This window comes from Musca domestica, unplaced genomic scaffold, assembly GCF_030504385.1.
Source record: "Musca domestica strain aabys unplaced genomic scaffold, Musca_domestica.polishedcontigs.V.1.1 33, whole genome shotgun sequence".
In the NCBI taxonomy this organism is placed as follows: Eukaryota; Metazoa; Arthropoda; class Insecta; order Diptera; family Muscidae; genus Musca; species Musca domestica.
The window spans coordinates 1,308,277-1,320,383 of NW_026712312.1; the positions used below are offsets into that span (position 1 = coordinate 1,308,277).

Consider the following 12,107-nt stretch of genomic DNA (forward strand, 5'->3'; position numbering starts at 1 on the left):
TAATGTGATTTATCTGGAATAGTTGTTGTTTTTTTCGTTGTTGCCAGCATCATTGTCATCGGTAGCATCATCGTTGTTGTTATTTTGCCTCGCTCCCATTGAACGACAGTTCATTTGTTCACGAAGCCAAATAATATTAACAAACTAAACTGAAATCCCTTCCTTCACAAGGATACGAATTCACTGAGGCGTTGTAAAGCCCGGTTTTCTCAATCATCTCTATTTTTCCCCGTCTCCAAGAGGCAAGAACTAGAATTATAGCGACAATTTATCAACGGAGTTTGATGTGTGAGAGCGTCTTGTGTTGCCTGTCGTCTTCTCCTTCCTGGCCATGTAATGGGATTGTTAAAGAATATGGTTTGCCAAAATATTTTTCATCCTCAACTTTGGTCGTGTTATCTCTTGGAAAAGTCCTTGCATAAATTGCCACATAAACTCTTTGTTGCTGTTGCTGATGTTGTTGTTATTGTTTTGGTATCACCCACTCACTCAGTATTGATGCTGATGATGATGAGGATGACGACGACGAGAACGATGTGTTCATTTGTTTTTCCTTATTTTTATGGCCCAGAACTTTATTCGCGTTTCAGAGCTAACGAAATGACAATAAATCGTCACATCACTTAGTTAGGTGGGAGGATGTCTGTGTGTGTGTGTGTGCATCACAATACGTTGCCACCGTGTATATGGCTTAGTTTGATATATTGATTACAATGGCACATCCTGATTTATCCCAATGTCATTTAAGAACAACAAATGGACACTTAAGGCTGGCTGTTTCATGGCTTGCGGTTTCGCTCGTTTCTCCACTTGAACGAGTGGCAGCAATGAATTCAAATTGAAAGGTGATTCAAAGAGATAGATTGTTAATAATTTCATATGCGCAGTTTTGCCGGAATGACAATAAATTATGAACGGGGAAAATTGCATCGTGGAAATACTTTAGAGTGTCCTTAGGGGCCTTTTGAAGGAGGTTTAAAATTGAAACTTGTTATTGATTTTTTTGCTTATATTTCTAAAAAATTAAATTAAATGTGGGAATAATTCCTAATAGAAGCTTGCCAGCAGAAGCTCAATATTAGTTGAAATTACAGGGCCGGAACGGCACCTGTTAAACATTTTTCGCATATTGGACTACAATACGTCATGGATTCTTCAAGAATATATAGCTAAGGACCAGCAGGTCGTTGATTACAAAAGAGTTGAGATTATCGGACAAATTATCATGGACTTTTAAGAAAATAGTTTCAGGAACCATCAGAGCAACAGAAATCGTAGATTAGAAAAAAGTGCGCACTAACATTCTAAGATTTAATTTTTTTTCGGCTAAAAATTGTGGAAATATGGAAGAGAGGGTGAATTGCCTCCACCATTTAAGTTCCGTGTCTTTTATTCTTTACTCTACTTTCACAATCGACTACACTTTTCCAGCAATTATAAAAAAATATATATATTTTGACCCTCTTTGTAGAGGGAAGATGCGACATTGCCCATCTCCGAACTCGATCTCGATAAAAATATTACAGTGTATCAAGTTTAGACAAAATGGGATACTCCCGGACGAACGGATACCACTGTATCCACTCCAAATATCTTGAAACGGATTTGTTTCAAAGAGACATAAAAACTTTATTTTGATTTCGTCAGGCCTGTAGCTATAACTACTTAAAATTTTGACCCTTCTTGGGGAAGATGCCGAATCTATCCGATTTTACGGTTATTACTCACCATATATGTAATATCAGCCCATATTGAATATATTGTTTCATATTCAACCGAATTTTACAACTTGGTAGAACTCGGTCCGGTATATATATTGCTTCAATAAAAATTAAATTAATATTCATTTTCAAAGCGCCTTAATTCTATCTGAACCAACTCTGATTTAAATATTACAACGTGCCCGAATTGAACAATAATGACTACTTCCCTCACTTTTTATGAGACACAAGGCACCAGATATGGTGGACCGAAATAAAAATATTTGAATGCCCAAATTTTGAAGAAAATCAGACAACTATAACCACTTTTTGGGAATAATTGTTAATCACAAGTTTAGGGGAGATACTGGAAGGAGTCAGAAAATAAATTCCATGTTCGCAAACAGATCTTTGAAAAGTTTCGCAAGTTATAAGACAGATAAGTATCGCGAATTGTGAACCCATGTGGAAGATGTAACAGAAGGGGTAGACCACCATCTTCATGCAAAATCTTCTAATTATAAAAATATTCCGATGTGTGACATTTTTAAAGAGAATCGGATGGTAGTTTCGCATTTTATGAGAGCCATAATTATTCAAAATGTTAACCCGTTGTGGGGGAAGTATCAGAAGAATTGGGTCGATACCTATAATCTTCAGAATAGCTCTCCTGTTGATAGAAATATTAGAGTGTGACGAGTTTAAAAGGAATCGGCGGCTTATTACCAGACGGAGTACCTCTCCACTCTACACACCGGATTTTGTGTTAACAAAAATAATGGGATGTGTGAAATTGGTAAACAATTGGGCTCTTATTTCACATTTTATCAGAGTTAGATATTGTGCATTTTCACACCTGCCCTTACACTGGCAAAGATATTGGACATTGCAAAGTTCGCACAAAATCGAATGATGCTTTCTTTTTCTATGAGGTAAATTATATTTTTTGAAAATTTTGATCTTTTGTGGGGGAGGTACCAGAAAGATAGGACCGATTTTGTCCATCATGGAACTCGCAATAAATTTATCGTCAAAAAATGTATCGTCAAAAGTGTAATATCAGCCCGAATAGTACAAAATTTTGCACATACAACCAAATTAGGCCTGAAAATAAGTATGCCAAATTTGATCAAAATCGGTTCAGATATGGCTATAGCTCCCATATATATTGTTCATCCGATCTGTAACAAAATATTTGGGAAAATATATCAAATGCAACTCAGAAATATCTTTGCTAAATTTTATCGAGATCGGTTCAGATTTGGATATAGCTCTCATATATAACTTAGTCCGATTTACTTTTTATTGTACACCAAACGTCTAATATTTGCTCAAATGGGATGGAATTTGGCACATGCTACCGAATTTAGTCTAGAAGGTAGTATGCCAAATTTGGTGAAGATCGGCACAGATATAGTTATAGCTCCCATATATATTGTTCATCCGATTTGTTATTTTTGTCCTCCGCAGCCGTAATATGCACTCTGCAACAAAAATATTCGGAGAAATATATCAAATACAGCTCAGAAATACATCTGCTAAATTTTATCGAGATCGGTTCAGAGTTGGATATAGCTCCTATATATATCTTTGTCTGATTTCAAATTAATTTTGCACCAAATGGCCAATACAAATCCTAATTTAAAAGATACAAATGCTTCGGCATATTTAGTCTTTTGAACTTAAAATTATGACCATAATCATAACGTGTATGATTGAATTCTCCCATAAAAACTTTTAATTGTTATGCGGAGCTCTACTAAATTAGCAAAGTGGTGTAGGGTATCATAAAGTCGGCCCGCCCGACTTTAGGACTTTCTTTACTGTTTTTTTATTTCATATGAAACCTTAGTAGCCATTTCTCAAAAAATTACTCTCAATGTTCTGCAACCTAAAGACTTATATTTTATCACAATTCTTGTGCACAGTGTAATTAACTGTAAACTAGGTCACAGTACCGCACAATACTTCTGAGCATAATTGCATATTTCTTTAAAAAATTACCACTAATTTGTCGAGCTTAATATTATCCATTAAAATTTAGTGCACTCGCACACCCCACATAACTTTTTAACTACCACAATCCCCGCTCCCAAACAATTTGTCGTTGAAAAAAATTAAAAGAGCTAAGCAGTATAAAAAAACTTTGGCATAGAAAATGCGTGCATGCATACTGTATGCACCAATAATGGCAGGGATCCATGATGGTTCGTTGCATTAAAAAGCATAAAATCCGCAAATCTTATAAAATTTTTATTATGTTTCAAGATTAACTACAGCTCATATATTTACTGACTCTGCCAGCGACATAACAAAAAAAAAAATGTTGCTCTTTTCCTGTTCTAGTTGATGTTGTTGTTCACATTTTTTCATCTTCTTCTTCTTCCCATGAACATAAAATCTGCTCGTTTTCGTCATTCTTGTATTAGGGAAATGTTTTTGAAGATAAGCAACAATTTCTGCCAGGCATAAACGACCAAAGAAACCAACCAACCAACTAGCACGCCCACATCTCCCTTGGTAGAACCCAATATTATGTTTTTGCTGTTGTTCCAAAAGAAAAACAAGATTTATAGACAATATTCCTCTGGTAAGCAGAATATTGCTTCAAGTCTTTGCAGGTCTTATTTTCGATTTATCCATGCAAAACGACATAGAAACCCCAAATCCAACGGAAATTTCCTGCTCAAATTTAATTTTGTTGCACACACACACACACACATAAAATTTTATCAAGAGACTGATTGCTGGGGAATGGGAAGGAGGTAGGGGTGATAATTTAAAGGAAATAATCAAATGCTTCATGACTCTACAATAACACTTGATAGATGGATAATCCTTCAAAATTTGGACCCGTTGTGGGGGAGATACCAGAAGGATATATCGTACCTTCCCACCATATCTTGTGTTAATAAAAATATTGGAATGTGTAAAATTTAAGGAAAATCCGACACTTATTTCACATTTTACAAAATTTATAATTATTCTAAATTTGGGACCTTTGTGAGGAAGGTACGAGAAGGAGTGGTCCGATATATTTCGCCTTCACATCAGATCTTATGTTGGTAGAAATATTGGGTTGTGCGAGATTTGATGTCAATCGAACTCTTATTTCATATTTTATAAGAATATTAATTATTCAAAATTTTGACCCTTGTGGGGTACTTTATTAAATGGCCCTTTATTGCCTATTTTCCTACCTGACACAGCACTGACAAAAATATTGGGATTTGCAAAATTTGCAAACAAATCCAGTGATCCTTTCTTTGAAGTAAAATATTTTCTTTGAAAATGTCGATCTTTTGTGGAGGAGGTATCAAAAGAAGTGGACCGAGATACCAGAAGAAGGGCACCGGTATATCCTACCTTCACATAAGATCTATTGCTTATAAAATAATTGGAATGTAAAAAATTTTAAGAAAATCGGACTAATATTTCACATTTTATAAGAATAGTAATTATTCAAAATTTTGACCTCTGTGGGGTGCTTGATTGAACTGGCCTATATTGTCCGTTTTCCCACCTGACATAGCACTGACCAAAGATATTGGGATTTGCAAAATTTGCAAAGAATCGAGTGATTCTTTATTTGAAGTAAAATATTTTCTTTGAAAATTTCGATCTTTCGTGGAGGAGGTATCAAAAGAAGTGGACCGAGATACCAGAAGAAGGGCACCGGTATATCCTACCTTCACAGAAGAACTTTTGTTAATAAAAATGTTGGATTGTGTGAAATTTCAAGAAAAACGGACTCTTATTTCACATTTTATAAGAATAGTAATTATTCAAAATTTTGACCCCTAAGGGTTACCTGATTGAACTGGCCGATATTGTCTGTTTTCGCTCCTGACATAGCACTGACCAAAAATATTGGGATTTGCAAAATTTGCAAATAATCGAGTGATTCTTTGCAGTAAAATATTTTCTTTGAAAATGTCGATCTTTTGTGGAGGAGGTACCAAAGGAAGTGCACCGAGATACCAGAAGGAAGGGGCCAATATATCCTACCTTCACATAAGATCTTTTGTTAGTAAAATAATTGGAACGTAAAAAAAAAAATAAGAAAATCTAACTCTTATTTCACATTTTATAAGAATAGTAATTATTCCAAATTTTGACCCTTGTGAGGTACTTGATTGAACGGGCCGATGTTGTCCGTTTTCGCACCTGCAATGGCACTGACAAAAATATTGGAATTTGCAAAATTGGCAAAAAATCGAGTGAAACTTTCTTGAAAGTAAAATATTTTCTTTGAAAATGTCGATCTTTTGTGGGGGAGGACCGAAAAAGAAGTGGACCGATATTGTCCATCTCCAAGCTGGATCTAAGTTGGACAATAATATTATGATGTTCCCAGTTTGAATCAAATCTTCCTTTGAGAGTTATCGTGTGCACCAGCCAGCCAGAGAGACGGAAATACTGCCCCAAATTGACTCCAAATGAACTGAAACGGGTTTGGTCACCTAATACTAAAACTAGTACTATTCCGTACTTTTCCTACAATTATAGTACACATTTCCAGGCTATAAATGAACAGCGACCCTAACACCAATTTTCAGATTTCAGGCACTATCTGTTCATTTGATATTTGTTTGAGATTTGGTGGTGTGTTGGAAATGCGTCATATATTTGTACGAAAAGTACTAAATGCTCCTAAATTTTGTTATTGGGTGAAAGGATTGAGCTGCAATCCTCAAATTTGATATTAAAGTCTCTGTTGGTATCTGAGATTAAGATATGGAGTTAGTGTTGGAAATGTGTACTATAATTGTACGTAAAATACTAAATATTACTAAGTTTGGTATTGGGTAAATGAACAGATCTGAAATTTAATTTTAAAGTCTCTGCAGATATCTGATTTTGAAATCTTGAGATTGGTTTAAAAATGCGTACTTTAACTGATCGAAAATAAGTAAATACTACAAAATTTGGTATTGGGTGAAGGAATTGAGCTGAAATTCCGAAATTTGGTATCGAGGTCACTGTTGGTTCCTAGGGAGACCTTGAAATATTTACGGAACGAAAATTTAAATAAGGGCACATTGAACAATGATTCTACTGTAGAGTAGCTGGCCCCAGACGCCTACACTGTAGAGTATTTGAGAAGCATCCACTGTAGAGTGAGTGGCCTCAGAGGTCACTACTGTAGAGTGAGTGGCCTCAGAGGTCACTACTGTAGAGTGAGTGGCCTCAGAGGTCACTACTGTAGAGTGAGTGGCCTCAGACGTCACTACTGTAGAGTAGGTGGCCTCAGAGGCCACTACTGTAGAGTAGGTGGCCTCAGAGGCCACTACTGTAGAGTAGGTGGCCTCAGAGGCCACTACTGTAGAGTAGGTGGCCTCAGAGGCCACTACTGTAGAGTAGGAGTCCTCAGAGGCCACTACTGTAGAGTGGGAGGCCTCAGAGGCCACTACTGTAGAGTAGGAGGCCTCAGAGGCCACTACTGTAGAGTAGGAGGCCTCAGAGGCCACTACTGTAGAGTAGGAGGCCTCAGAGGCCACTACTGTAGAATAGGAGGCCTCAGAGGCCACGACTGTAGAGTAGGAGGCCTCAGATACCAATACTTTAGAGTAGCTGGCCTCAGAGGCCACTACTGAAGAGTAGCTGGCCTCAGAGGCCACTACTTTAGAGTAGCTGGCCACAGAGGCCACTACTTTAGAGTAGCTGGCCACAGAAGCCACTTCTTTAGAGTAGGTGGCCACAGAAGCCACTACTGTAGAATAGCTGGCTAGAGAGGTCACTATTTTAGATTACCTGGCCTGAGAGGTCGCTATTTTAGAGTAGCTGGCCTGAGAGGTCGCTATTTTAGAGTAGCTGACCTCAGAGGGCACTACTTTAGAATAACTGGTGTCAGAGTCCACTTTAGAGCAGCAGGCCTAAGATGCCACTACTTAAGAGAAGCTGGCCTCAGAGGCCACTACTGTAGAGCAGCTGGCCTAAGAGGCAACTACTTTAGGGTAGCTTTCCTCAGAGGCAACTACTTTGGAGTAGCTGGCCTCAGAGGCAACTACTTTGGAGTAGCTGGCCTCAGAGGCCACTACTTTAGAGCAGCTGACATCAGAAGCCACAACTTTAGAGAAGCTGACCTCAGAGGCCACTACTGTAAGTTAGCTGGCCCAGATGCCACTACTGAAGAGTAGCTGGATTCATAGGCCACTCTGAAGTGATGGTTGATGAACTCTCCGAATTGTGACCAGTGAGTTTTCCTATGGTAGAGGAATGTGCGGAATTCAGAGGTTATGAAATCGACCAATGGTTTGACCCAAGATAAATGATGTTTGGCCAAGCCACGTCATTTTTCAGGCCGGGCTAAACCATGGTTATATCTGACGAACTGTGGTTCTTCTCTCATTATTTGGGAGAGGGTATCCTCGTTTACCCTACAAAATGTGAAGAAGTGACGTAGAATTGCCTTTCGTAACAAAATTTTGAGTGGAGGTCCCAACCGACAAAAAAATTCCCTAAAAATATCAAAACATTTACAATTTCGAGACCCCTGAGCTCCCAGCCTGGTTACGTGGGTGATGTGGTGTAGTCAATCTGCTCTGATTGCGTAGTTAAAATGCTGATTCCCTCTGGTCATTACCTAGCACGGAATGTCGCAAAACGTGGATGGCATTGGAATCCCTTTTTACCACGACCGGCCTTATGAAAAACAACGCGGTTCACAGCTATTATCCTGGGGGATGTTTACTTAAGCAACTCCACCTGCACACCTGGCTGCTACCACCATACATTCCATGTATGGGTCACTAGAAACTAGCTCAGGTGAGCTAGGTCTGTATTGAACCGAATGATGTTACATGAACGTTAAATCCCCCACCACCACTACTTCTGGTGCGAACCTTCCTCAATATGTTGTAACCATTATAACTTTATAGGCTTTAATTTTCATTGAGTTCCAGCACCCTGTATGTGGTGTAGGGTATTAATATTTATTTAAATCCTCAATCACTGCTGCCTGCATTTATTTTTAATTCACAATTATCAAGAGATCTTGCTATAATTTTGAAGCCCCGATCATCAAATAGTCTTTGGGAAACACTTTTTGAATCCATGAAAAAATATTTTGTTATCCACGATTTTTGGTCTGTGGGTCCCCTGGCGGGAAACACTATTGGAATCCATAAAAAAATACCATAAGATTTTATGATTATATCCCAAACAAATATTCCAAAACAATCCTGATTTAGACCCAAAATTAATTTGATCGAAATATTTTCAAAAGATCTACGTTTTATATTTTTAATGCATTCCAATTAGAGCTATAAATCTTTCAAAAAAATCTAATATTAACAATTCCCAAAAATACAATTACTAATCGATTTTGTCTTGGTAACCCAAAATTTCCCTATTAATTGTTCTCCCTCAGCAAATTTTCATACTACCCCTCAAACTCTCTAAAGCAGAAATAAGTCACTCTAATGTAAACTTCATTTCATATTTATGACATGCATTTTAATGTTGTTATTTTTGTTGTTTCATTTCTTTTTTTGCTCTGCTCTTCTCTTCTCGTTGTTACAGCTTAGTGAAGATATTGGATATGTGCTCTACTCAGCATTGGGTTCCTTCTACATTCCCAGCTGTATCATGGTTTTCGTTTATATACGAATTTATTTTGCCGCCAAGGCGCGTGCGAGACGCGGCATTAAAAAACATCCGCGCAAAACAAACAACGAACAGGTAAGCAACCCCTCCAAGACCCATCAAACAACTAACCTAGCAGTCAACCCCTCCAACTGAGCCGAGTCAGCCAACAGGCATCCAGTCAACAAAACAGCCATCAAACTGTATTTAGCTGTCACCTTTCTCTGTCAGCCAAGATACACAACACAGTACTGCGAGAAAGTCCCTAGAATGAGGGGAAAAGAGAAACCGAAGTGGAAAATAAAGATCTCAACATCTATAGTCAAACACGTGTTGTATGTCTTGGCAACTTCTGAAGCTGAAGCAGATTGGTGGTTTTCTTCCATAGATTCTTGGTAGATGTAGTTCTTTTTCATCAAAAGAGATGAACAAAAAAATCGTTTTGTTTGCCCTCAGATTTTATGGAAGCTAGAAAAAATGATAGAATATTGCCAACAAATCCGCCATGTGTCTCACCGGAGTAATGACCAATTAAAATGTAAAGGACAGAAGGCAAGGATCTGCAGCTAATTTAAACAAAATTAGTTTTGTGTTTTGACAAAGTTGACAGCAGTTTAAGGAACATAAGAAAGTAGTTCAGGAACATAATGATAGGCAAATTGAGGAGGTGAGGAAAATGTGGTTCCTGCTTTGCTTAATGTTAAAGAATTACAAACAAGTAAAAAAGAACAAAAAGTTCGGCGGGAAATTTTCAAACAAAAAATATATTAAATTATGTTAAATTCTTTAAAACGGGGTCTCTGCGAAGACGTGGACCTGCATAGGCAACTTCTGTGATAGGCCTTTACAATATTCAAATACGAAACTTGAAAAAAAATCCGGTGAATCTAAAATCATCAAAATATCGAATAAAGGTACCTAAAATCGGCAAAATACCGAATAGGGAGGTTCAGATTTATATTGGGTCTATGCGAAGACGTGGATCTGCATAGGCAACTTTTGTCATAGGTCTTTACAATATTCAAATACGAAACTTGAAAAAAAAATCCGGTGAATAATATAGCTAAAATCATAAAAATGCCGAATAAAAGTACCTAAAATCGGCAAAATACCGAATATAGGGAGGTTCTGATATATGGGGCCTATACGAAGACCTGGATCTGCATAGACAATTTTCTATCATAGACTGTAATTCCCATAACGAACTCTAAATACCACAACTCTGGTGAATAATGTAGCTAAAATCATCAAAATACCGAATATTGGGGGTATCGTTATATGGAGGCTATACGAAGACGTGGGTCTGCATAGGCAACTTTTGACATAAGCCATTGCTAAATTCAAATCCGAAACTTGAAAAAATCCGGTGATTAATTTGGCTGAAATCATCAAAATACCGAATATAGGGAGGTATTTATATATAACGCCTATACGAAGACCTGGACCAGCATAAAAAATTTTCTGTCACAGGCTGTAGTACCCATTAGGAACCTCTAATATGAAATTTCAAACAATTGCGCCGAATAATGTAGCTAAAATAATCAAAATTCCGAATATAGGGAGGTGCCGTTATTTGGAGGCTATACGAAGACATAGACCTGCAGAGACAATTTTTTCGTCACAGGCTGTAGTACCCATTAGGAACCTCTAGTATGAAATTTGAAACAAATCCGATAAATAATTTCGCCAAAATCATCAAAATAACGAATATTTGGAGGTACCGTTATATGAAGGCTATACGAAGACGTGGGCCTGCATACGCAATTTTTTGTCATAGGCTATAGTACCATTTACGAATTATAAATACGAAATTTGAATCAACTCCTAAAAATAATATCCCTAAAATCCTCAAAATATCGAATATCTGGAGATACTTTTATATGGTGGCTATACGAAGACGTAGGCCTGCATAGACAATTTTCTGTCACAGGCTGTAGTATCTATTATGAACTTCAAATACAGTGTACCTAAAATTGTCAAAATACCGAATAAAGGCAGGTACCGTCATATAGGGCCTATACGAAGACCTGAACCTGCATAGACAATTTTCTGTCACAGGCTGTAGTACCCATTAGGAACCTCTAATATGAAATTTGAAGCAAGACCGATAAATAATTTCGCCAAGATCATAAAAATACCGAATATTGGGAGGCACCGGTATATGAAGGCTATACGAAGACGTGGGCCTGCATTGACAATTTTCTGTCACAGGCTGTAGTACCCATTAGGAACCTCTAATATGAAATATGGAGGCCATACGAAGACGTGGCCTGCATACGCAATTTTTTGTCATTGGCTGTAGAACCCATTACGAATTCCAAATACGAAAATTGAAACAAGTGTTTAAAAATAACTTCTAGCATGGATTTTTAAACAATTCCATTGAAAAATGTTGATAAAATCATCAACATACCAAATATAGGAAGGTACCATTATATGGGAGATGTACCACGCCGTGGACCTATATAGACAATAACCTTCACGGGGTAAAGTATTCATAAAGCACTCCTTGTCTAGAATTTCCAACAATTCCATTGAAAAATATGGCTAAAATTATCAAAATATCGGAGATTCCGTTATATAAGAGCTATAAGATATGGTGGACCAATATAGCCCATCTTCGAACCTGACCTGAAATAGCATCAAATTTTAGAATAAGTTTAGATTTGTTGGCATGAATTATGGCCTTCAAACGGCCAATGAAACCGCCACACGCTGCCGAATATTGCTCTGTGGTATTTTGGCCCATTTCCGGCGAAGCGCTTGCTTGAGGTGATCGACACTTTGGTATTTTTTAGTGCCAACCTTGCTTTCCAAAAT

At 37.5% G+C, this 12,107-nt stretch overlaps 1 protein-coding gene across 1 annotated transcript in view; it reads left to right on the forward strand.

Moving 5' to 3' along the window:
• Window positions 1-12,107, forward strand: part of LOC101894747 (alpha-2B adrenergic receptor) — a 301,935-nt gene that overhangs the window by 259,450 nt on the left and 30,378 nt on the right. The window contains exon 3 of the mRNA XM_011292689.3: window positions 9,225-9,383. Coding sequence (XP_011290991.1) covers window positions 9,225-9,383 — 159 coding nt within the window. The remainder of the gene's footprint in view (window positions 1-9,224; window positions 9,384-12,107) is intronic.